Source organism: Panthera uncia, chromosome B4 (assembly GCF_023721935.1).
Source record: "Panthera uncia isolate 11264 chromosome B4, Puncia_PCG_1.0, whole genome shotgun sequence".
Classification (NCBI taxonomy): Eukaryota; Metazoa; Chordata; class Mammalia; order Carnivora; family Felidae; genus Panthera; species Panthera uncia.
The window spans coordinates 11,818,181-11,844,889 of record NC_064809.1 but is presented as its reverse complement, the minus strand read 5'-3'; the positions used below and the strand labels follow the sequence as shown (position 1 = coordinate 11,844,889).

The 26,709-nt window shown below is 44.7% G+C and overlaps 2 protein-coding genes across 9 annotated transcripts in view; one reads left to right on the top strand and one right to left on the bottom strand.

The window, feature by feature from the left end:
• OPTN (optineurin) overlaps positions 1-1,654 on the bottom strand; it is a 38,564-nt gene extending 36,910 nt beyond the window's left edge. For 4 of the 6 annotated variants that reach the window (XM_049624599.1, XM_049624603.1, XM_049624602.1 and 1 more), the window contains exon 1: positions 1,573-1,654. The gene's annotated coding sequence lies outside the window, so the exon portion shown is untranslated. The other 2 variants (XM_049624601.1, XM_049624600.1) reach the window with 2 other exon arrangements.
• Positions 1,655-2,763: 1,109 nt separating this feature from the next.
• CCDC3 (coiled-coil domain containing 3) overlaps positions 2,764-26,709 on the top strand; it is a 195,341-nt gene continuing 171,395 nt past the window's right edge. For 2 of the 3 annotated variants that reach the window (XM_049624591.1, XM_049624590.1), the window contains exons 1-2: positions 2,764-3,090; positions 12,083-12,199. In XM_049624591.1, the coding sequence (XP_049480548.1) occupies positions 2,776-3,090; positions 12,083-12,199 (432 nt within the window). In that variant the 5' untranslated portion in view covers positions 2,764-2,775. The remainder of the gene's footprint in view (positions 3,091-12,082; positions 12,200-26,709) is intronic. The other variant, XM_049624594.1, reaches the window with a different exon arrangement.

Below are 26,709 nucleotides of genomic sequence, written 5' to 3'. Positions count from 1 at the left end.
TCCCTACTTAAGGGAGAGGGTTCTGTAGGAAAGTAATACAAAAGCCAGTTCTTTTCAAGAGTAAAGTTGGGTGTTTTTTGTTGTTGCTTTTTTTGGTACTTAAAGTAAGTTTCCTTTTTTTTTCTTTTTTTTAGTATTTGTTTATCTATTATTATTTAATTTACATCCAAGTGAGTCAGCATATAGTGCAATAATGATTTCAGGAGTAGAATCCAGTGATTCATCCCCTACATATAACACCCAGTGCTCCTCCCAACGAGTGCCCTACTGGATGCCCAAGACCCATCTAACCCACCCCCCACCCAAAACACCTCCAGCAACCCTCAGTTTGTTCTCTGTATTTAAGAGTCTCTTCTGGTTTGTCCCCCTCACTGTTTTTATATTATTTTTGATTTCCTTCCCTTCAAGAATAAAGTTTTTGGTTTTTTTTGGAAGGATTAATTGGATTCCATAGCACAATGTACAACCTGAGATCGGTTACCAAAAAAAAAAAAAAAAAAAAAAAGAAAGAAAAAGGGCTATTTTTACAATGTACATAATATACAAAGAACCACTAAAACTGGCCCAGGAGAAAAACAGAAAACATTCACCCGGAAGATTCCAGTCACTGTCCTGTCTCTCCAGGCCATATTTAAAGTTCACTTACCTTGTTCATTTCAGGGCAGTTCCTAGCCTTAGCCTCTGCTCCAAGATCTCTCCTCCTCAGTACAAACCAGGCATCTCCTGGGAAGTAGCCAGGATTCCCTAGCTCTTCTCTCCCTCCCCAAAGAGCAGGGGGCGGGGGGTGGTTCTCCTGTTAATAGTGCTGCCTTGCTTAACCAGATCTGAGGCTTTTCAGGTCCTAACACCACCTTACTGGTCTACGGCTCCGTTTTCCATTTCATCCTTCAACAAGTTCTGTGGCATACATTTCCATACAACAGTTTTCCCGGGGAAGGACGCCAGACCAGAATCTGGGTTTCGTTTTCTCTTTGCGGTGTTTTACTCCTCCTCCAGCTTATGCTTTTCCGACAGTAAGAACTATTCTTTGGGGTTCTCAGGCTCAACTAGTATTCATAGCTATGTGTGTTTATACACACAAACGCATAACATACACACATGCTCTCCTGGACACAACGGCTGTTCAGGAGTCCCACTGCCTTAGAGACAGGTCACTTGTTCCTTAGTGTTCCTGGGCTATCTCATAAAGCTAGATTAGTTTTTGTTTCTCAAAGGTGTACTTTTAACCGCTTCCCATATAATGAGGAACTGGCTGGCTGATCATTCCCAACCTGCGGGAGGATGTCATCCTTAAACCATCTCCGTGACCTACAGAGGGAGTCACCTGCGGCCAGCCGGGCCGGTAAAAAAAGGGGGAGGGCGCTTTGCGATGGCCGCCCCGCAGCCCTTTCCCACCAGGTCAGGCTCCGCCCAGGCCTGGAAACCCTCCCAGGAGAGGGGACGCCCCACCCCTCGCCACCCACACCCCCACAGGCTCGGGGTCGCAAGGAAGGGGGCCGCGGAAACCGCTTCCAGGGCGGAAACGGGGTCGCCGCCTCGCCGAGCCCCTGCCCGCCCCCTGCCCCCACTCACCCAGCGCCGGCGCTCCGGAGTCTCTCGGGGTCACTCCTTCCTCGGCATCGTGCCCGCAGGGGGAGGGCTCCGGACCCGGATGCAGACGCCGACCGGGGCACCGGCCGGGGGCGGCGGCGGGCGCTCGGGGAGCCTCAGGCCGACTTGCTGCCTCGCGACACCGCCCACCGCCGCTCAGCTGACCGCCGCGCCGGCCTCCGCGCCTCCGCCGGGAATTTCCCGGGCCCCGCCCCCGAATCCCCGCCCCCCGCCGCCGCGCCCCCCCCACAGGCCACGCCCCTCCTCTCCCCTGCGTGCGTCCCCAGTGGGCAGAGTCCGAGCCCAGCAGCTCGCGTAGGTCGAGGCCCCCGCCCCGGGAAATGAGGGTTACCCTCGTCAGTGGACTGCCGTGACCCGCGGCGCTCATTTAAACAAATTAAAGGAAGTGTGTGGGGGCAGTCTTCTGCGCTGGAGTCGCAGGGGCTCGACCGAAAAAGGAGGACGATCCCAGGCATCCTTGGATGGAAGCCTCGATCTCTATTTAAAAGCTTTACATCTAGATATAGTTAAATGAGCATGCTTGACTTTCCCTCCGGCTTTGCCCTTAAAATAGACCTTTAATTAAAGACACAAAGCCTGCAGGGTGCTTCTTGGGCCCTTTGTTCCCAGGGAAGAGGCCAACTGTTGACGCCTGGATGAATCAGGTGTGCCAAGGCAGGTGGGATTACTGGATGACCTGGACTGTCTGGGGAAGTAGAAGTATTGATTTACTGTACCGGAGGAGGGAAGATACCTCCGGATTAGATAGAATTAAAAGGGAGGAAACAAGACGAGGAAGGAGGAAGGACCACAATAATTTGCAACCTAAGCACCGAAAGAAGGGTTGAGCAAGGACGCAGACGCAAGACCCCGAAGGCAGCTGATAGCGAGGTCAAGGCGGTGCAGCCGGTGACCCCGCAACGGGACCCCTATGCAAGACAAGAAAACAAATGGGAGAGGGCGAGGAAGGGAAAGGGGAGGGTCTGAGAGCAGGTTTGTGCCAAAGATCAGAAAGGATTTAAAATACCAGACATATACCCTAATCTGTAACTCTTGACCCCAGAAGAAGTCGGAGGTTTTATTCTCTGAACTGCAAAATATCAGGCACTAACCTAACCCTACCCCCTAACCAAGACAAAAAAAAAAAAAAAAAAAAGACTGCATACGGGGGAAGAGCAAGTAGCAATGAAAAGGCTGACGCTGCCCAGCAGGAATACGGCAGCATGTGGTTGTGAGTCCAAACTGCCTACTGGTTGGAAGGAAATGGGGGCGGGGAATCCTAATCCTAACGGGAAAAGGCAGACGCGCCCTCTCCTGGCATCTCGGAAGAATTCTGTTTCACTTTCTAGACCGCCAGCTCGTCAGGCTCCGCCTGCCGGATCTTTGACATCAATCACCCTTGAGTTAACCTCCAGAACTGGGCAGAGGGGTGGCGTGTCAGTACCCGCCCCCACACGCAATTCCCGAGTGTCCCTCCTGCGTCTGTTAGGGGTGCCTGGGGTGAGTCACACTCCCATTGGGTTTCTTTCTACTATTTTAAACCATATTAAGGTGAGATAAAAGGAGTATTCGAGAATTTGGGGGCGGGGAGGTGCGGGAGGAAGGTCTACACAGGCTGCACTCGGCTGGGGAGTAGGAAGGTTAGAGTTGAGTTTTTGGTAGAGAAAGTGGTCGAGGTGGTTTTCTCAGCAATGAAGAAAGGGGCCTTTGAAGCATTGAGCACCCCTGCTACTTCTTAGCTGTGTGACCTTGGACAAGTTACTTCATCTTGCTGTGCCACATTCTCTTTATCTGTAAAATCCAGAAAGTTCTGAGGAGCAAAAGCCTTTCAGTTTGCAGGAGATCCGCCTTCACACCACCTTCTCTTCCTCCTCCTCCCCCTCCTCCCTCTTCTCCTTCTCCTCCTCCTTCTTCATGTTTATTTAATTTAGAGAGAGAGAGAGAGAGAGAGAGAGAGAACACAAGGGGAGGAGGGGCAGAGAGAGGAAGAGGGAAAATCCCAAGCAAGCTCCACGCTGCCAGTGCAGAGCCAGATGCTGGGCTAGAACTCACAAACTGTGAGGTCATCACCTGAGTTGAAATCAAGAGTTGTACACTTAACCGACTGAGCCACCCAGGTGCCCTGCTTCAGACCTTCTTGGGGAGTTATGTTGCAGAAATTACACACTTTGTAATACATTACTGTATCATCTTTCTGAAATCCAAAAATCTCTGAATTCTGAAACCGGGGCTTGCTCCAGAGGCTTTGAATAAGGACTTTGGATCTACAGCGACGACTGCCTAAGGCCGTTGTGAGGATTAAAAGCTAAAACGTGTGAAACTAACCCTGGTGCACAATGCCAGCTGCTGTTACGTTGCTGGTGTTGCTGGTGTTAGAGCCCTCTCCATTTCTGAGCCCGAGTCCAGGGTGGTGCTTCCTTCCTCTCACCCTTCCTTGAGTAGATAGAATCTAAGTGTAGATAAGAAGACTAAAATTATAACACGCTTTTAGCTGTTCACTGATGTGGTCTTGTGGTAGCTGAGCGCAAAGCACTGGGGCAGGATATTTAGTGAGATATTCATTTGTTTCAGACTTTCTGTGTTCCCCCCACCCCCGCCCCCGCTCTGTTTGTAGAAGGCAGCTCATCCCTTTGTGGTTCCTGGTTCCTACCTCCAGGACATTTGCAGGATTCTTGGATAAACAGCCTTTCTTCTTGTCTTTTGAGAAAGCCCAATGTCAGTAAATACATGATCTACCCCAGGTGTCCTGGAGGGGAGGGGAGAGAGGCCAGGTGGTATGTGTTAAAGCAAAATGAACAAAACTTTTAGTTTCTGATGAAGAAGAAGAAGAAGAGGGAGGAGGAGGAGGAGGAGGAGGAGGAGGAGAAGAAGAAGGAGAAGAAGAAGAAGAAGAAGAAGAAGAAGAAGAAGAAGAGGGGTTCTGATGAAGAAGAAGAAGAGGGAGGAGGAGGAGGAGGAGGAGGAGGAGGAGGAGAAGAAGAAGAAGAAGGAGAAGAAGAAGAAGAAGAAGAGGGGTGCCTGGGTGGCCCAGTTGGTTAAGCATCTGACTGAGCCAGCTCATGATCTCACAGTTGTGAGATCGAGTCCCACATTGGGCTCTGTACTGACAGTGCGGAGCCTGCTTGGGAGTCTCTCTCTCTCTCTGCCCCTCCCCCCTCAAAATAAATACATAAAAAATAGTTTTTTAAAAAAAGGAAAAGAGTTTTATGTGAGCGCAAGTGAGGACAGCTGCTCTGGATAAATAGTCCTCACAAAGAGGAGAGTGCTCTGGAGAAAGAATGAGAATGTTTGATGCAGGGTTATATATGTTGTTTACATCAAGGGTTACAATTCACCATGACATAAGACATTTCAGAAAATTACAAACTTTATCTTATGTTTTAGTATGTACGAGGTTGCGGGCATCAGAGGCATGGGAACTCAGGGGGATTCTTATTCTTATCTCTAGAAATATTTCTTTTAGGTTATTTACTAATGAAGCAGACGCATAGTGTGTGATCGCAGCAGAAATAGTGCCCCTGTTTTGAACTTTGGTTAAATCATTCTCACTTTGGTGAAAGTTAAAAACAGGAAGGCAAACCATAAGAGACTCTTAACTACAGAGAACAAACTGAGGGCTGCTGGAGGGGAGGTGGGTGGGGGATGGGCTAAATGGGTGATGGGCATTAAGGAGGGCACTTGTCGGGATAAGCACTGGGTTATATGCAAGTGAGGAATCACTGAATTCTACTCCTGAAACCATTATTACACTATATGTTAACTAACTTGAATATAAATAAATTAACAAGAAAAATATAACTTCCCTGAGAGCCCAGGAGCAGAGCCCACAGCATGAAGAGTTGAAATTTTCTTTATCAGGTGGGAGGCTTTCACAGCAGTTGGACCAAAGTGTGACTCCCCCAAAGTGGAAGAAGTGTAGAGGTTGGTGGTCTCAGGGGCATCAGGCTCAAGCCTCAGACCCTTTGCCTGTTGATGATACTGTCATTGAACATCCCGAATACGGAGAAGTTATTCTGCTTTAAGGTGACGAAAGAAAAAGCATTTGTCAGTTTCTCTTGGAGGCTGGCGGTGTCACAGAGAAACAGCTTAAGGTTCACTGATTCTAAAGTTAAGAATTTCTTGAATAATTTTGTTCTCTGAACCCAGTTTCGCTGCCTTGTGAAATGATTCTCTGCAGTAAACAAACTTTTCATTTATTTCATCATAAAAACTTCCATTCACATCTGCGTGCTTATGGGAAACATAGGGTAGGTGGGCTAGTAACATGTAAGAAAATTGCAGTAAGATAGTAAACAAAACCCTCCACCATCTTAATGTGTTTCCAGTGGAAAGTATTTTGAGTGTTTATTTCTTTAATTTTCAGTTTATTATTGTTCACTTGATGAAACGTTTTTGTGCTAAACCATGGATGTTGCAGCTTAACAAAAAAGAAAAATCTAAGAAAAAAACCCCCCAAGTATACTATAGATGTGCCTGTACTATGATTCCATCTATATGAAACGTCCAGAATGCAGAAAGCAGGCCTGTGGTTGCCTGGGGTTGGGAATGGCCCTTTTGGCTGCCAGTAAGTTCAAAGGCAATGGCAACTTTGACTGCCAGTAAGTTCAAAGGGATTTTGGGGGGTGATGAAAATATTCTAAAACTGGATGGTAACGATTATCACACACTCTATTGGCATAATTAAAATCATTTTTTAATAATTTTTTAACGTTTATTTATTTTTGAGAGAGAAAAACAGAGCACAAGCAGGAGAGGGGCAGAGAGAGGGGGAGACACAGAATCCGAAGCAGGCTCCAGGCTCTGAGCTGTCAGCACAGAGCCCCATGTAGGGCTCGAACCCACAAACCGTGTGAGATCATGACCTGAGCTGAAGTTGGACGCTTAACCGACTGAGCCACCCAGGCACCCAGCATAATTAAAATCACTGAACTTCCAATGGGTGAATTTTATAGCGTGTAAATTATACCTCAGTAGGGCTGCAAAGCAACACCAGAAAGCACACTGGAGCCTGAAATAAATAAGCATGATGTCTGATAAAAGGGTTACACCCCTTCCTCTGTTGGGCCTGCAGTGTAGTGACCGTGGCAGTCAACTACTCCGTAGCTGAGCCGGATCTGGGCTTTGTTTAAACTCCAATTAGATTCGGCTCACCATTGGCTCCAAATATTCCGAGGATGGCTTCCTCAGTGAAGTTCAACAGCATGACCACGTGACCCAGCAATTTAAGGCCTGGAAACACCCCAAAGCATTGCAGACAGGGGCTCAAGCAAAGGGCATGTATTTCCTCTTACAGATATCTGCCACTGCAGCACCTGCTGGTGGGAATGAGGTGGGTAGTCGAGGCTTCCATCAGAATGAGGCTCTGGAATCAGAGTCTAACCTGCCACCGGGTTGTGAGCCAAGTACCCCGCGTGCCAGGAGCCATGGCTTTGCTTTAGGAAAAGCCAGAGCACAGCGTGTGTGGTCTGTTTTTAATTCCCCTCCTTTGTCCCATGTCTCTAAATCTTGAAACTGCAGACTTTGGGAAGGAGTCATTGTTTATGTTTTAGGTGCTCATCGGCCCTCTGTGAGTATTTAATAAGAATACCATAGTAACACTACTACTTATTAATTACTTCCTGTTCCAATCCGTTATGTCTACACAGAAGCCATCTTAGACCCTGTCACCGTTTCTATCAAGATTAAACATTAAGAGCACAGATTAAACATTAAGTTCTTATTTCATGTTTTGCTTTAGAACTGTTAAGAATTCCCGGAATAAAATTTTCTATTAAAGTACTTATTAGAGCCAGTGATTTGGGAACAATAAGACACCACAGCTCTTTGTCAGGGTCTGAAGAGCACTGCCATTGTCTTAGTTGTGTGTGTGAAGGAGGGAGAAATGGCCTGGGGGTCTCATTTTCTAGTAGTTTCTTGCTTCTGATGAAGCCCATATGATTTTGTCTTTTTTCCTTCTCACTTTTTGTTTTCCAAAATGAAATTTCTCACTTCTCAGATGTGCATGGTGGAGAAGGGGACACAGCCCTAGGCAACAGGCTACCTAGGCCTGACCTGAGACCACATGAAGTGAGGTAGAGAGGCCGGGACAGGTGATCTCTTAGCTTCTTCCTTCCACTGAAATGTGGCATTCTTTCTGGTTCATTATATTTGGCATTCTAGCTTAGTAGATGCCAAAACAACTTAATTTCAGTTTAGACTTCTTTCTATTTACTTATCTATTTATTTATTTAAAATTTACTTTTTAAATTTACATCCAAGTTAGCATATAGTGCAACAACGATTTCAGGGGTAGATTCCCTAATGCCCCTTACCCATTTAGCCCATCTCCCCTCCCACAACCCCTCCAGTAACTGTTCTCCATATTTAAGAGTCTCTTATGTATTATCCTCCTCCCTATTTTTATATTATCTTTGCTTCCCTCCCCTTATGTTCATCTGTTTTGTATCTTAAGTTCCTCGTATGAGTGAAGTCATAAGATATTTGTCTTTCTCTGATTGACTAATTTTACTTAGCATAATACCCTCCAGTTCCATCCACGTAGTTGCAAATGGCAAGATTTCATTGTTTTTGATTGCCGAGTAATACTCCATTGTATGTATATACCACATCTTCTTTATCCATTCATCCATCGATGGACATTTGGGCTCTTTCCGTACTTTGGCTATTGTCGATAGTGCTGCTATAAACATGGGAGTACATGTGCCCCTTTGAAACAGCACACCTGTATCCCTTGGATAAATACCTCGTAGTGCAAATGCTGGGTTGTAGGGTAGTTCTATTTTTAATTTTTTGATAGACTACTTTCTTCTGTTGATCACAGTTCTCTAGAGAAACAGAACCAATTGGATATATGTGTGTATGAGTTTATACAATTTTATTTTGATTTTGTAATGTGAATTATAGATGTAATAATATATTCATTATAAGGAAAATTGGCTCATGCACTTATAGAGCCTGATAAGTTTCTAGATCTGCAGTTGGCAAGCTGAGATCCAGGAGAGTTGATAGTGTAGTTCCAGTCCAAAAGCTGGCAGGCTTGAGATCCATGAAGTTGTTGTTTCAGTTTGAGCCTGAAGGCAGGAAAAAAACGATGTCTCAGCTCAAGGCAGTCAAGAAGGAAGAATTCCTTCTTATTCGGGTGAAGGTCAGTCTTCAGTTCTATTCAGACCTTCAACTGACTGGATGAGACCCACCCACACTAAGGAGGGCAATCTGTTTTATTCTGTCTTATCAATTCAAATAAACTCATCCCCAAATTCCCTTATGGAGATACCCAACATAGTGTTTTTCCAAATATCTGGGTACCCCATGGCCCAGTAAAGTTGACACATAAATTAACTGTCTTATTTCTATAGAGGCTGGTTTAATGCCTGGCTAGTTAAGTGATCATAAATGATTTTGCAGTTGAAAAAGTCACAAGTCCCCTGTTTTCATGAGAAAGTACATTCATGCATGGCTTTCAACTAGATAATGATAAACCTGGTTACAAAACCTTAGCTGGATTGCCCATGACCTTTTGTACCCACAAAACCTCAGCATTGCCCTCACCAGACTACATTAACCCTTTTCTGGTTTTGTGGCTGGAGGTCCTGATCCCCTTGTCATAGGCCAGTAGACAGTTACTAAGTTTATAGATACGATGTCCTGCTGAGCAGTAAATCAGCTTTCTCTGAGGTTGGTCTCCTCAGGTCTTCACAGCTGGATGCCAGGAGCCCAGTTCTTTCTTTCCTAAGGTCCATGGGTCAATTCTCCACCTAACAGAGCTTTAAATTTCACCACCAGTTACTCCATTGATATTTCTGACCTCATTCATTCCTCTCACCGGTTCCATTGGAAACTCAGGGGGCAGGAAATGACTTTGATTACACAGGGAGTCATTCCACTGTGGAAGTCCCATAAAGCAATTCACGTAAAGCAGTTCTCACCAAGTTAATATGACCTGACCCCAGGAAGATGGGAAAAAGTCCCAGCCAAAATCTACTTCTTGCAGATCAAATACCTTGATCAAATACCTTGTTTGTCCCACCCTCACTGTCTGTGCCACCAGCCTTTCCCCCGGGAAGCCTGTGTGACAGCAGTGACTTCTTGGTGTGCTTTCAGTGTAGGTTGTGACCTTTACAGAGCCTTTTGCATTTAAGATCATTTCTAACGTGGTAATAAAAATTTTGTCTATTAGAGGAATTTCAGGGATCCACTGGCAGGGAGGACTTTTTTTAAGGTTGGGCCCTTCCCAGTAAGCCTGAAATTGGACATATAGGGGACCTCGATCTCAGCTACAAAAAAGTCATATATGTGACTCATAAAATGGGGGACACATTTGGGAGCTTTTATACATGAAGTGGACAGAATTTCAGGATGGTGAGATGTGACTATGGTAAGGAGAGAGTAGTTAAAACAATAAAGAATTTCTGCCTTGGGTGGGGGGCACCTGGGTGGCTCAGTCAGTTAAGCGTCCAACTCTTGGTTTCATCTCAGGTCATGATCTCACAGTTTGTGAGATCGAGCCCCATGTTGGGCTCTCCACTGGTGGCACAGCCTACTTGGGATTCTCTCTCTTTCTCTGCCCCTTCCCCACTCTCTCTCTCTCTCTTGAAATAAATAATAATAAAAATGGAATCTCTGCCCTGGGTGATTGGATAGATGGTGGAATCATTAGCTGAGATGGGAAACACAGATGGGCAGCACTGGTGGGAAGATGGTTAGTCCTGTCTGAGGAATTTGAAAAATGTGTGGGGCAGGTGAGTCAAGTACCTATAGGTAGGTGTGGGAAGTCCCTGTGGTTCAGGGAGTGAACATTTGGGAAAATGAACCTCAGGAGAGAGATTAGTGTCCAAAGCCGCAGAGCCATCCAAAGAATGGGAGCCGAGAAGTAAGTTTGAAATTTGGAGACTTTAGCCAATCTATTCCCATTGACTTCAAAAGAATAAAGCAATAATACTCAACTGTTGGGATGTGTTCTTTATTTGATTAAACATCAGATTAAAAGCCAAATCATAAACTCATTATGTAAAAATGACTCTCTACAGATTTGGCCATTAGATGTAAGCTGCATGATACAGTTTATATGGTCAGCTATGTATTTCTTGGACCTTAATCAGACCCTGGAGAATTTGAAGAGAGCATTTGTTCTAAACCTAATTCTACACGTATCTCAATGCTTAGTTAATAAAGAAATGCTTTCTTCCTTCCCATTCCTGTCTCCTTGATGCTGCTTGATGCCTCATTGGCTTCCTTTGCCTAATTTTTTGGAGACAAGAGCAGGTAGATGTGAGACAACGTGTCTCTTTATTCACTTGGTGGCTTTGGTTATTTCTCGAATGTCACCTCTGGGAGATCTGCAGCTTGGTTTCCATCCTTGGTGCTCATTTTACCTTTCAAGATCAAGAACTCATTTCTCAATACGATTCATTCTACTTAGTGGCTCGTGCTAATTACAGTTGAGATTGCTTGCTTCCACTGCATTTTAGAGGATGTCATCTTATCATGTTCCTCTCTTGTGTTTGTAAACACTGGCTTGCTCATTTCATATTTCCCCTTCGTTTATTCCAAGATTGATATCTCCGCCGCGGAATTGGAATCCTTCTATCTTTGGAACAGCATGCAAATCCTTTCTATCCTTCCCAACGCTGTTTCTAAACTGTTGAATCTTTTTATGATAATTAAGAACCAGTTTTAAAAAAGCCAGTGAAAATGACTAAATCATGATTAAGACTGCCCAACCTTTCTGGATATATAAATTCACTGCAGTTTAGTCTTGCCAGGCTGTGGGTGAGGCTGCCGTGCACAGTTGTGCAGGCTACTCGTGGCACCGGGGTGTTTGGCCACAGGGACGAATGCAGGCTGCAGGCACCCAGCACTGTCCTCACCAAGCCACCCACCTTGGTGTGTGGCTGCATCTCCTCAGGGAATCAATTCCTTTTTCTATTTTTTGAAAATGAGTGTTTGTTGGGGCCCCTGGGTGGCTCAGTCGGTTAAGCGTCCGTCTCAGGTCATGATCTCATGGTTCATGGGTTTGGGCCCCACATCGGGCTCTGTGCTGACAGCTCAGAGCCGGGAGCCTGCTTCGGATTCTGTTTCACTCTCTCTCTGCCCCTCCCCCACTAACATTTATTTATTTTGAGAGAGAGAGAGAGAGCGAGCAGGGGTGAGGCAGAGAGAAAGGGAGAGAGACACTCCCAAGCAGGCTCCACGCTGTCAGCACAGACCCCGATGGGGGCTTGATCTCAGGAACCACAAGGTCATGACCTGAGCCGAAAACAAGAGTCAGACACTTAACCGATGGAGCCATCCAGGCGCCCCTCCTTTTTCTAATTTATACAAAGGCACTGCATTGATCCGTGGAGTCCTGAATTTGATCATTTTAGGTAGCTCCTCAGCCTATGATACTATCACCAAAGACAGGAAGCAGAACAGACCTTGTCTTAGTGCGAGCACACCCAGAAAGTCTGGAAGAACATAAATCTGACCTTCTGCTTCCACCTATATGTTCCAGCTCCTACAGAGCCCACAAGGGGGTGTGGCCACGGGTGCTCCGCTATGTGACTGGCTCCCTGCTCCTCTTCTCCACTGGTGCCAGACCATACTTGCTCCAACATGGCCATCTAAGGAGGTAAGCCCCTTCCCATTCAGACTTCCTGTTCCCCCTCTCATCACACATAACCCTTCTGTGCTTTTCTCTCACCGCCCCGTCTGCCATCTGGTCTTGTCACTGAGTGCCCTGTTGTTGATTCCTCATGGGCAGAAATGCAGGGCTGAGCACAGAGAAGGGACAGGGACAGCATATCCCAATTGCCTTTTATGCTCTCCCCTATACCAGAGAGGCTAGAAGTCTGGGAACTCTATTTCTTTTTTTGAAGTTTCTTTATTTTGAGAGAGAGAGCGTATGAGCAGGGGAGGGGCAGAGAGAGAGGGAGAGAGAGAATCCCAAGCAGGCTCTGTGCTGACAGCACAGAGTCTGATGTGGGGCTTGATCCCATGAACTGTAAGATCATGGCCTGAGCTGAAACCAAGAGTCAGATTCTTTTTTTTTTTTAATTTATTTATTGTTTAATTTACATCTAAGTTAGTTAGCATATGGTGCAACAATGGTTTCAGGGGTAGATTCCATTTAGACTATCCTCCCTCCCACAACCCCTACAGCACCCCTTTGTTTGTTCTTGAAGACTCTTTTACATTTTGTTCCCCTCCTTATTTTTATATTATTTTTGTTTCCTTCCTCTTATGCTCATCTGTTTTGTATCTTAAAGTCCGCATATGAGTGAAGTCATACTATATTTGTCTTTCTCTGACTGACTAATTTCGCTTAGCATAATACCCTCCGGTTCCATCCATGTAGTTGCAAATGGCAAGATTTCATTCTTTTTGATTGTCGGGTAATACTCCATTGTATATATATACCACATCTTCTTTATCCGTTCATCTGTCAATGGACATTTGGGCTCTTTCCATAGTTTGGCTATTGTTGATCGTGCTGCTATAAACATTGAGGTGCATGTGTCCCTTCAAAACAGCATCCCTGTATTCCTTGGATAAATACCTAGTAGTGCAATTGCTGGGGCATAGGGTAGTTTTATTTTTCATTTTTTGAGGAACCTCCATACTTTTTTCCAGAGTGGCTACACCAGTTTGCATTCTCACCAGCAGTGCAAAAGAGATCCTCTTTCTCCGCATCCTCGCCAACATTTGTTGTTGCCTGAGTTGTTAATGTGAGCCATTCTGGCGGGTGTGAGGTGGTATCTCATTGTGGTTTTGATTTGTATTTCCTAGATGATGAGTGATGTAGAGCATTTTTTCATGTGTCTGTTGGCCATCTGGATGTCTTCTTTGGAGAAGTGTCTATTCATGTCTTTTGCCCATTTCTTCACTGGATTATTTGTTTTTTGGGTGTTGAGTTTGAGAAGTTCTTTATAGATTTTGGATACTAACCCTTTATCTGATACATCATTTGCAAATATCTCCTCCCATTCCATCGGTTGCCTTTTAGTTTTGTGGATTGTTTCCTTTGCTGTGCAGAAGCTTTTTATTTTGATGAGGTCCCAATAGTTTATTTTTGCTTTTGTTTCCCTTGCCACTGGAGATGTGTTGAGTAAGAAGTTGCTGTGGCCGAGGTCAAAGAGGTTTTTGCCTGCTTTCTTCTCTAGGATTTTGATGGCTTCCTGTCTTACATTGAGGTCTTTCATCCATTTTGAGTTTATTTTTGTGTATGGTGTGAGAAAGTGGCCCAGGTTCATTTTTCTGCATGTTGCCGTCCAGTTTTCCCAGCACCGCTTGCTGAAGAGACTGTCTTTATTCCATTAGATGTTCTTTCCTGCTTTGTCCAAGATGAGTTGGCCATACATTTATGGGTCCATTTCTGGGTTCTCTATTCTGTTCCATTGATCTGAGTGTCTGTTCTTGTGCCAGTACCATACTATCTTGATGATTACAGCTTTGTAATACGTCTTGATGTCTGGGAGTGTTATGCCTCCAGTTTTGGTTTTCTTTTTCAAGATTACTTTGGCTATTCAGGGTCTTCTCTGGTTCCATACAAATTTTAGGATTTTTTGTATTAGCTCTGAAGAATGCTGGCATTATTTCACTAGGTATTGCATTGACTATGTAGATTGCTTTGGGTAGTATCGACATTTTAACAATGTTTGTTCTTCCAATCCAGGAGCATGGAATATTTTTTTGTGTCTTCTTCAATTTCTTTCACAGCTTTGTATAGTTTTCAGTGTATAGATTTTTCACCTCTTTGGTTATGTTTATTCCTAGGTATTTTATGGTTTTGGGTGCAATTGTAAATGGGATCGATTCCTTGATTCCTCTTTCTGTTGCTTCATTATTGGTGTATAGGAATGCAAACGATTTGTGTGCATTGATTTTATATCCTGCAACTTTGCTGAATTCATGGATCAGTTTTTAACAGTTTTTTTTTTGGTGGAGTCTTTTGAGTTTTCCATATTGAGTATCATGTCATCTGTGAAGAATGAAAGTTTGACTTCCTCCTGGCCGATTTGGATGCCTTTTATTCCTTTGTGTTGTCTGACTTCCAAGGTTAAGACTTCCAGTACTATGTTGAATAACAGTGGTGAGAGTGGACATCCCTGTTGTGTTCCTGACCTTTGGGGGAAAGCTCTGTTTTTCCCCATTGTGGATGTATAAGCAGTGGGCCTTTCATATACAGCTTTTATGATCTTGAGGTATGGTCCTTCTATCCCTACTTTCTTGAGGGTTTTTACCAAGAAAGATGCTGTATTTTGTTAAATGCTTTCTCTGCATCTATTGAGAGGATCATGTGGTTCTTTTCCTTTCTTTCATTCGTGTGGTGAATCACATTGATTGTTTTGCAGATATTGAATCGGCCCTGCATCCCAGGTATAATTCCACTTGGTCATGGTGAATAATTCTTTTAATGTATTGTTAGATCTGGTTGGTTAGTAACTTACTGAGAATTTTGCATCCATGTTCATTAGGGAAATTGGTCTATAGTTCTCCTTTTTAGTGGGGTCTTTGTCTGGTTTTAGAATCAAGTTAATCCTGGCTTCATAGAGTTTGGAAGTTTTCCTTCCATTTCTATATTTTGGATTTCTTTACTGGTAATGGGACTGTTCAAATTCTCTATTTCTTCCTGTTTGAGTTTTGGTAGTTTATATGTTTCTAGGAATTTGTCCATTTCTTCCAGATTTCCCATTTTATTGGTGTATAATTGCTCATAATATTCTCTTATTATTGTTTGTATTTCTGTAGTGTTGGTTGTGATCTCTCCTCCTTCATGCTTGATTCTATTTATTTGGGTCCTTTCCTTTTTCCTTTTGGTCAAACTCAGTAGGGGTTTATCAATTTTGGTAATTCTTTCAAAGAACCAGCTCCTGGTTTCATTGATCTGTTCTACTGTTTTTCGGTTTCGATAGCATTGATTTCTGCTCTGATCTGTATTATTTCCTGTCTTCTGCTGTTTTTGGGTTTTATTTGTTGTTCTTTTTCCAGCTCTTTGAGGTATAAGGTTAGGTTGTGTATCTGAGACCTTTCTTCCTTCTATAGGAAGGCCTGGATTGCTATATACTTCCCTCTTATGACCACCTTTGCTGTGTGCCAGAGGTTTTGGGTTGTGGTGTTATCGTTTTCATTGGCTTCCATGTACTTTTTAATTTCCTCTTTAACTTCTTGGTTAGAAATTCATTCATTCTTTAGTTTCCGAGTATTTGTTATCTTTCCAAGTTTTTTCTTGTAGTTGATTTCAAGTTTCATAGTGTTGTGGTCTGAAAATATGCACAGTATGATCTCGATCTTTATTTACTTGTTGAGGGCTGATTTGTGTCCCAGTATGTGATCTAGTCTGGAGAATGTTCCATGTGCACTCGAGAAGAATGTGTATTCTGCTGCTTTAGGATAAAATGTTGTGAATATGTATGTTAAGTCCATCCGGTCCAGTGTGTCATTCAAAGCCATAGTTTCCTTGTTGATTTTCTGTTTAAATGATCAGTCCATTGTTGTAAGTGGGGTGTTGATGTCCCCTGTTGTTATGGTATCATTATCAATGAGTTTCTTTATGTTTGTGATAATTGATTTATATGTTTGGGTGCTTCCATATTTGGCACATAAATGTTTACAGTTGTTAGGTCTTCTTGGTGGATAGACCGCTTAATTATGATATAATGCCCTCCTTCATCTCTTGTTACAGTCTTTATTTTAAAATTTAGATTGTCTGATATAAGTATGGCTACTAAGGCTTTCTTTTGGTGACCATTAGCATGATAGATGGTTCTCCATCCCCTTATTTTCAATCTGAAGGTGTCTTTAGGTCTAAAATGGGTCTCTTGTAAACAGCATATAGATGGATCTTGTTTTCTTATCCATTCTGTTACCCTATGTCTTTTGATTGGAGCATTTAGACCATTGACGTTTAGAGTGAGTACTGAAAGATACAAATTTATTGCCATTATGTTGCCTGTACAGTCAGTTTCTGGCAGTGTTCTCTGGCCCTTTCTAGTCTTTTTGTTGCTTTTGGTCTTTTTGTTTTTGTTTTTGTTTTTTTTTCATCTTTTCTCCCCTCAGAGAGTCCTCCTTAAAATTTCTTGCAGGGCTGGTTTAGTGGTCAGAAACTCATTTAATTTTTGTTTGTCTGGGAAACTTTGAATCTCTCCTTCTATTTTGAATGACAGCCTTGCTGGATAAAGAATTCTTGGCTGCATATTTTTCCAATTCAGCACACTGAATATATCCTGTCACTCCTTTCTGGCCTATCAAGTTTCTGTGGATAGGTCTGCTGTGAATGTGATCTGTCTTCCCTTGTAGGTTAAGGACTTTTTTTCCCTTGCTGCTTTCATGATTCTTTCCTTGCCTGAGTATTTTGTGAATTTGACTATGACATGCCTTGTTGATGGTCAGTTTTTGTTGAATCTAATGGGAGTCCTGTGTGCTTCCTGGATTTTGATGTCTGTGTCTTTCCCCAGGTTAGGAAAGTTTTCTACTATGATTTGCTCACATAACCCTTCTATGCCGTTTTCACTCTCTTCATCTTCTGGGACCCCTGTGATTCTGATGTTGTTCCTTTTTAATGAGTCACTGATTTCTCTAATTCTTAAATCGTGCTCTTTTGCCTTAGTCTCCCTCTTTTTTTCTGCTTCATTATTCTCCATAAGTTTGTCCTTTATGTCGCTGATTCTTTGCTCTGCCCCATCCGTCCTTGCCACCGTGGCACACATTCAAGATTGCAGCTCAGTTATAGCATTTTTTTATTTTATCCTGACTAGCTTTTACTTCCTTTATCTTCCTAGAAAGGGATTCTAATCTGTTTTCAACCCCAGCTAGTATTCTTATTATTGTGATACTAAACTCTAGTTCAGACATCTTGCTTGTATCTGTGTTGATGAAGTCCCTGGCTGTCATTTCTTCCTGTTCTTTCTTTTGGGGTAAATTTCTCATTTCAGCATTTTGAAGGAAGAAAAGGAATTAATAAAGTAAAAAAAAATTAAAAATTAAAAACAACACAAAGAAATCAAATAAAGGATGCTAGATCCTAGGTGTGTTTTGATCTGGTTGTTGAAAGAAGCTTGATAGATTAGACAAAAAAGGGAAAGATAAGAAAAAAAAGAAGGAAAAAAAATGTTTGAAAATTTGAAAAATGAATACAATAAAATAGAATAAAATGAAATGATGAAAGTAAAATAGAATTTTAAAAATTTACAAAAAAGTATAAAATATAGTAGAAAAAATTAAGGAAAAATCTTTTTAATAAAAATGGAAAATAAAATAAATTTTTTCTCTTTCTGTATTCAAGAATAAGAAAAGAAAGAGAAAAAAATTGAATAAAAAGACAAGCAAACAGAATGAGATATGATTGAAATTAAATCTGTTTCCCCTAGAAGTCAAACTGTGAAGCACTTTATAGTCTGTAAACTAAGCAAGTGGAGAGACTTGTGTTTGTCAAGAGTGCTGTTGGCCCAGTTGGTCAGGGTTTAGTGTAACGGCTCCGTTCTCCACTAGATGGTGCTGCTCAGCTTACTGGGATGGATTGCTGTAGCGCTTATAGGCGTGTATGCGTGAGAGGGGTGAAAATGGTGTTACCCAGCTACCCAGTCTCTAGTATCAGAACTCTGTGCTCTCCCTGACTGGCAGTCGAGCACCCCTCCTTTGTCTCCGGCTTCCATCTACTCCCTCCTTCTACACTGGCCATGACCATGCCATCAGGCTACCAGGCAGCACCTCCCTCCTGAGTTTTATCTCAGATGTGGCTGTGTTTCCTGACCCCTCACTTCTGAGGGACTGTGGCTTTGACCTGCTTAGACTGTCTTGGGGAGGGTGTCACTCAGCAATGGCTGGGTGCCCACCCACCCCAGGAACATTTGGGAGACCGTGCTGCTGCCAATGCCCAGAGACTGCGGCTGGGTGCCAGCCCGCCCCAGAAAAGGTTCACGCGATTGTGTAGCAGCAGAGTTTCAGAGTTTATGGAAAATTACAACACACATCTGGTACCAGGCTTCCCCCTTAATGTCCTTGTTCCAGCACCAGCGAATGTGGTTGTTCTCCAGGGTCCACTGGGACCTTTGCTTGTGAGGTGGCCGCACAGCCTCTACCAAATGTCCTCCCAACAGGGGAACCACCTCTCCCTGGGTGGTCCAAGGACTGCCCGGACTTCACTCTGTTCCTGGGGATTTTCCCTTCCCACCAGAGCACCGCCAGGTATTGAGCTGCGGAGTTTCAGACTCTGCGCTCCCCCTGTTTATAGAGTCTTAATGGAATTTAAATCCTCTCCTTTCTCCTTTCTCCCTTTTCTTGTTCAGTCCCTGTGGCTGTTTCCACTTTTCCACTTTCTCTCCAGCTGATTTTGGGGGGGGGTGCTTTTCCCATATTCTCCAAACCACCCTCCCGCCCCCGCCATCTCTGTCCTCTCTCCACAAGCAAAAACAGCTCCCTGCCTTCCACAGCTTCTCTCTCCTCCAGTTCACCTCTCTGCGCTGTGTACCTGCCGAGGTCTGTGGTTCAGGTTGTGCAGATTGTTGTGTTAATCCTCAAATCAATTTTCTAGGTGTGCAAGATGGTTATGTGTTGATCTGGCTGCATTTCAGGGACAAGAGATGCAAAAAAAAAAAAAAAACCTTCCATGCTGTTCTGCCATCTTGACCCCTCAAGAGTCGGATTCTTGACTGACTGAGCCACCCAGGCGCCCCTGGGAACTCTGAGACTCTCTTGCCATTAGGCTTAGGACAGGACTTCGAAGGTACATCTGTGCCAGACTGGGAGAATTGTGGCCACACAGTGTGTGGGCTTCAACACATGGATTTGCAGCCCCTTTCATATTCCTCTGATGGCTCTCAGTCCCCAGGTTGTGGACATGTGGCCATTGACAGTCCTTTTCTGCATTTTGCTGACTTCTGGGTGGGACCTTCAACTTCCTGACTTCTGGACCATAGCTCTGGGGACAAACCTGGAAATTAGGGGTGAAACCCCTGATGCCCTTGTAGGTGCCTTTGTAGGGAATTAGAGTTTTATCCGTAAGTCTCCAAATATTAACAACAACTGCCCTGGGGTGCCTGGGTAGCTCAGATGGTTAGGCCTCTGATTCTTGGTTTCAGCTCAGATCATGATCTCACAGTTTGTGGGATTGAGCCCCACATTGAGCTCCACACTGACGGCACAGAGCCTGCTGGGGATTCTCTCTCTCCCTCTCTCTCTGCCTTTCCCCTGCTCACTGTCTCTGTCTCTCTCTCAAAATAAATAAATAAACTTAAAAAAAAAAAGAACAACTGCCTCACATTTAAATATCGATAAGACTGGCTTGAAATCATTATGCCATCTTTGGAAATATCTGGAAAGAATGATTACCCATGTATTTTGCATTTACACCTTATAAGTTTGGGGCTTCCTTTCATTGGTCATTGATATAGGATGGATTTACCAAGTAAAAGCTGCCTGATTATAAACACCTTGAGGGACTAAGATTGTTCTGTTTATCCTATTGGCCATCTTTTCCTTTCTTGGGCCTTCCTCCCTTGGACTAGAAACATAAGGCAGTCCCTACCATTCTAAAAATAACTCCATCACTAAGTAAGCAAGGCCTCTCTTAGTTCTGCTTTTCTCCTTACAACCATCAACCACCTTTTCTAATTAATTTCCTGTACCCTGATGTCTTACGTGATATCGGACTCCCTGAATTTCCAATGTTTTTTGGGATTTTCATAGGTTTTTGGCCTCGAAGGAGAGATTATGGGTTACACAGTCTCTGTTAAGCAAAATTTAGGACACTATTCTATCCGTGGCCTTTACCTTGCTGATGCTCATTATTCACATGGAGTTCAGTATTTCCTAAATGTTTCTGGGTGAGAACCCTTTTGCTCTGTCCAAGATCACTGAGGACCTCCTATCGCTAAATTCAATGGATGTGTAACAGGATGTAGGATTGTTTTTAGCAGAAGCTGACATTTCAAAATGTTAGCCCTTGCTATTTCTGGCTTGGGGACACCCCAGTGATCTTGCAGCAGACCTTCTTTCTTCTGGGAAGAGCCACAGGAGTTCCCCCTTTTAGTTCCTGAGCGACAGCATTTCTGGGCAGATGTGCACTAACATGCTTACTTATTAATTTTTCCTTGGGCAAGGGTCGGGGGGCCCTGGCTTGAGGTAGACCCCACACCTTGACCCATAGCTGAAGGTTGCCGGAACAATTTCAGGAAGAACTGATAGACACTAGAGACTTCTCTCTCTCTCTCTCTGTCTCTCTCTCTCTGTCTCTATTTTAGAGAGAGACAGAGAGAGAGCACTCAAGTGGGGGAGAGGGGGCAGAGGGAGAGAGAGAGAATCTTAAGCAGGCTTCAGGCTCAGCACAGAGCCCAATGCAGGGCTTGATCCCTTGATCCTGGGATCAGGACCTGGGCTGAAATCAAGAGTTGGATGCTCAACTGATCGAGGCACCCAGGCACCCAGGGTCTTTGAGGGGGCTCAGAAAATAGAACATGCTGACATGCATTATTCACACAGATTCAGTATTTCCTGAATACTTTTTAAAAATGTTTATTTATTTTTGAGAGAGAGAGAGAGAGAGAGAGAGAGAATGAGTGGGGGAGGGGAAGAGAGAGGGGGGACAGAGGATCTGAAGCAGGTTCTGCTCTGACAGCACAGAGCCTGATGTGAGGCTCAAACTCACAAACCATGAGATAATGACAGCCAAAGTCGGACGCTTAACCGACTGAGCCTCCCGGCCGCCCCTTCTGAATGCTTTTGACTGAGACTCTGTCGGCTGTGTCTAAGATCTTCCTCCCTGCCTGGCTTCTGAACAAATTGAGGCAAATCAGGCAAGGGAGAAGGGCACATGGAAAATTAACATTTTCCTTTATGACTGATGAAGGCTTGGCTGCAGGGTGTGGCTCATCTACTGGGAAACTTGACTTGCTAAGTTTTTATGGACACGTCCACTGGGGCAGCCCTGGCTACCACACCCCTGGGGCCCTGGAGGAGCAAAGCAGAGCCCATGCTCTTGCGGACAATCAACTCCCTCTGAGGAGGAGAAAGAGAAGGGAAGAAATAAATGTGTGTGATTGATTCTTCCCAAATTTATCACTCAGATGAGTCACCCCACTGCACCTGGGTTGAAGTAAATGAATGGACAGAAAGATCCAGGAGGGTGACCTCAGTAAGTACCTTCCTGGCTCCCTTCCTAGAGGAAACACCTGAAATAGGGAAACTGTGTCCCCTTGAAATAGATTAGCATGACTAATGAGATAGGCAGAACTAGACCAAGGCCAGCTGGTCAGAAGGTACCTTGGGGTACCTGACGGGAGGGGAGGGGCTTTCCACGCCCAGCAGGTAATTGATGCTGTCATTGCTTCTGTCCCAGGCACACCAGAATCATAGGGGAGATGGCTGTGGTGTGTTTGTGTGTGTGTGTGTGTGTGTGTGTGTACACAGAGCAGCACCTTGGAGCTATGGCCTACGTTAGCATGTAGTAACCTTGGGGATAGATGGAGGCAACTCTACCCCCCATATCTCACATTGTTGGCCGCAGCCTCAGAAATCCTTGATTTCAAGTACTTCTGGCAGAGAACTGGTGGCTGTTAGCAGAGACACGTTGGGGGACCGGCCACCCCTTCTGCCCCTTCTCTGTTAAATGAGTCTTATTGGGATCCATATCTTCGTTGGTATAGCTGTGTGTGGGGTTCTTAGACTCTACATGAGGTAGGAACCCTAAGAATGTCAGAATGGTCTGTTGGCATTTGGAGGACTGGGACTATCCTGTCACTGTGGCTTGAATATCATAGAAATGCTACTTTTTGTACCTCAAGATGGTGCAACGATGGGGGGAACCTGGGTGGCTCAGTCAGCTGAGCGTCCAACTTCAGCTCAGGTCGTGATCTCAGGGTTCATGAGTTCAAGCCCCACACTGAGCTCACTGCTGTCAGCAAAGAGCGCACTTAGATCCTCTGTCCCTCTCTCTCCCTGCCTCTCCCCTGCTCGTGCTGTCTCTCTCAGAAATAAACAAAACATTAAAAAACATTAAAATAAATAAAACATGAAAATTTTAAAAAGATGGTGCCATGGGATGCATGGCTTGTAGAGACTTCCCTCTGTGTTATTTTGTTGATTCCTCTGCCGCAATGGACACCTGTGTTCATGCACTTGGCTTCTGTGTCCTTTTCCTGCTGCCTGAGTGCTCCTTCTGGCCTCCCTCACAGCTGAATTTCGTGTTTCCAATGCTCCTCCTCAGCATGCCTCGATGCTTAGTTTTCAGCTCTCTCCTCCCTCGCCCTGGAAAGTCTCCCTGTCCTGGTCCTGCTCTTGCTGCCCTCTGGTCTTCAGACCCTCCGTAACCAGTTGCTGGCCGCAACCCTTTAGACATCTAAAAATCAACACATTCGACCCCTGAGTTCATCATCTTGGCCAAGCTGGTCTTTCCTCTCGGTTCTCCATCTCGACTCATGTCACGGACATTCACCCAGTTTTAGGAGTTAGAAATTTAGCAGTACCTCTGACTCTTCCCCCCACATTGAGTTAGTCATCAAGACCTGACCCTTTAAAAACAACAACTTCGTGGGGCGCCTGGGTGGCTCAGTCGGTTAAGCGTCCGACTTCGGCTCAGGTCACGATCTCGCGGTCCGTGAGTTCGAGCCCCGCGTCGGGCTCTGTGCTGACGGCTCAGAGCCCGGAGCCTGCTTCAGATCCTGTGTCTCCCTCTCTCTCTGCCCCTCCCCCCATTCATGCTCTGTCTCTCTCTGTCTCAAAAATAAATAAACGTTAAAAAAATTTTTTTTAAAAAACAACAACTTCGTGAGCTTTTCTGGAATCTACTCGCATCTCTGCTTCCATCAGTAGTGGGCTGGAAAGTAATTAACAAACAGCTCTGTGGGGGAAGCCTTGATTTGTAGCATTTGATGGTGTCTGTTGCATCAGTACTTTCACCACGGCTGATTTCAAGCCACCCAAGGTTTAATAGTCTCTCCCCCAAACTCCTAAAAACCTCACTGGCTTTTTTGCAAGATGGTACAAGCCAGCTCTAGTTGACAATGGCCCCAACCCCCTTGGTGCTTCTCAGCCCCTCTCTCTTCAAGCTTCTCCCCGCTCAAGCCATTCTGTAGCCAGCTGCTAAACTCAGTTCTGACCACACCGGCTCTCCTGCAGAAATGCCATTGATGGCCTCCTGGATGATTCAGTCCATGCCCCTTACCAGTTTATTGAGCTCTTGGAGACACAACCCTGCCTGCCTCTCCAGGGTCATCTTGGCTCCTATCTTTTTTTTTCTTCAAGGTTCAGCTCAGCTGAAACCTTTTCTCCATTTTTCGCATTGGGGCAGGTGCCCCATCTGAGGTGGCTTGGGTTACTGCACTTATAACCTTGTATTGATGGGGTTTTGCCTTGATTTTGGTCTTTTTTTTTCCTTGTGAGTCTGTAAACTTCTTCAGGGAGAAATCATGTGTTTGTTTTTTTTTGTTGTTTTGTTTTTTGTTTTGTTTTGTTTTTTACCTCCTAGCTTATAAATATGGAGCAGTGGCTTTCTTATTGGAATTGATCAGTACGGGCACCTGGGTGGCTCAGTCATTTAAGCATCTGACTCTTGATTTGGGCTCAGGTCATGATCTCATGGTTGGTGAGTTTGACCTACGCATTAGGCTGCACACTGACAGCGTGGAGCCTGCTTGGGATTCTCTCTCCCTCTCTCTGTGCCCCTCCCCCATGCATGTGTGTGTGTGTGTTCTGTCTCAAAATAAATAAATAAATAAGCTTTAAAAAATCCTCTTTGAGATGTGAACTCAACAGGAAAGATGCTTGGCTAGATCCCGGCTCCCCCACTCAATAGTTATCTCACTTTGGGCACCTGTGTCCTCATTTGTAAAACAGTAACACCTGCCTCACTCGCCTTCTAAAACCACAAGGATCAGCTGAGCTAACATATGCCAGCGTGGCTGACAGGGCATGATATGAATGTAACACTCTGCCCTCCAGATGCACCAGGAGAATGCGGTGAGCTGAGCAAGGGCAGTGGATGCAGACCCCAGATCGGAACATTGGACCGGTCACACACTAGCTGGGCTTCTGTGACGCTTCTCTCTCCTGCTTCTCCTGCTTCCTGTTTGCAGGTCGCTGCTCCTCAGCAGGTACCCCTCCCGTTGACCTCTGATGGCTGCCGTCCTCAGGTCTTGCTCCTGGGCTCTACCCTCTGTGTGGGAACTCCCTCCGGGGCATCTCATCATTGCCATGGCCTTAAATCCTATCTCTCAGCGGTGACTCCCAAATTTATACCCCCCTGTCACACCTTTTCTTTGAGTTCCTGCCTTCTTGAGACGCCTCCACTCTGGTGCTGGGCAAAAGCAGCCCTGATTGCGTCCTGTCCAGCAGTGCCCAGTCCCCCCCCCCACCCCTCCGTGTTCTTCATGTCGCCTCCTCCACATTTCCATGAGCTTGGGGTTCCCCATCTGCAATCGCCTTAACTCGGGGCAGAACTATTTCAGTGACTCAGTCTTGTCCACTCTCCTTTCTTGTGCAGCATGCCTCACGTGCCCTAAGGCTGCGTTCATTTCTTGTTCACTTGACTGTTACTGGTTATCCTTTCTAGAATTTTAGTTCCACGAGGGTACTGTGTCTCTCGTTCACTTCTCCAGCCCCAGGGCCACGCGAAGCTCCTGACCCACAGCAGCTGCTCGGCAAATATCTGATGAACAAATGAATGTGTGTCCGGAGCAGGTTACTAACCTTGTGATAATTAGGTCTGTTCTCTAACATTAAGGGAATTGGGTGAGATATGAGATAATACACTGAGAAGAGCCTAAACCAGGATGTGGCACATAGCAGGTATTTAATGTTAGTTCCCCTTCCTATAACGAATTAAAAATTGGGGCGCTTGGATGGCTCAGTCGATTGGGCGGCCGACTTTGGCTCAGGTCATGATCTCTCTGTTTGTGGGTTCAGGCCCCGCGTCAGGCTCTGTGCTAACAAACCACTCGGAGCCTGGAGCCTGCTTTGGATCCTATGTCTCCCTCCATCTCTCTCTGCCCCTCCGCCATTTGTGCTCTCTCAAAAATAAATAAACATTAAAAAAAGAAGCTATACAAGTTATAAAGAATATATTCTTTAAGCACATAAAAATGTGTGTGGGCTATAAAGAATAAGCATATAATGTGCATCCAGAAGGTCTTAATCAAATCTGGTAAAATGTGCATCGCTAAACTTATTACCTGCACAACTGTAGAACTTATTACATATACAGGTGCGTGGGCTGTACTCCCAGAGGCACTGATCTAAATGGTGTGTATCCTGATGCCTATCAGTTTGAGAACCAGTGATACAGAATATAGGTTGAAGTATGGTATTGGGCATATTAGGGTTCTCCAGATGGAAAAAAAAAGAGGTTTTAAATATATGGCGAGAAAGAGTGAGACTGAAAGAGGGCTGGGATCCACAGGATGGGCCAGCAGGCTGGACATTTGGGTAGAGTCGATATTGCAGCCTTGAGTTCAAATTCCATGGGACAGGAGGCTGGAAACTCAGGCAGGGTTTCTATGCCGCAGTCTTGACCACAAGCCTTTCCACTTTGGCTAGCTTCAGTCTTTGATCTTCAGTTCCTCAACTGATTGGACGAAGCCCACCCACATTGGGGGGGGGGGCGTAATCAGCTTTACTCAAGGTTACTGGCTTAAATATTAATTATAGCTAAAATATACCTTCAGAGAAACATCTAGACTGGTGCTTGACCAAACAGTGGGGCCTCAAGTCCTAGCCAAGTTGACACACAAAATTAACTATCATATTGAGCAAATATTTTAATTATCATTTAAAAAAATGTATTAAGCATCTACTATTTCTCCAGTTTTAGGCTAGGTTTCATGGAGTCACTATAATGCAAAACCCTATTCCCTCCTGCCTCCCACCCAGGAGTTTGTTATTGGCTTTTAAAATTTTGGTGTTTCTTCCCTTAACAAAGATTCAACACATAAGAGGTGGGGAGAGGGTTCCCGGTTAGGAGCTTTTTAGGAGCCACCCAGGCAGAGTAGTCTAGAAAACTCTGTCTTCAAAGAAAGACTTCTGTATGTCAGATTTACCCACCTCAGATGATACTTACTTACTGTCTTATTCAAAAGCCACGAAAACAAAACAAAATAAATTCCAGAACTGCTATCACGTGCCAGTTCTAAGGCTACAGTGACAGGAAATGTG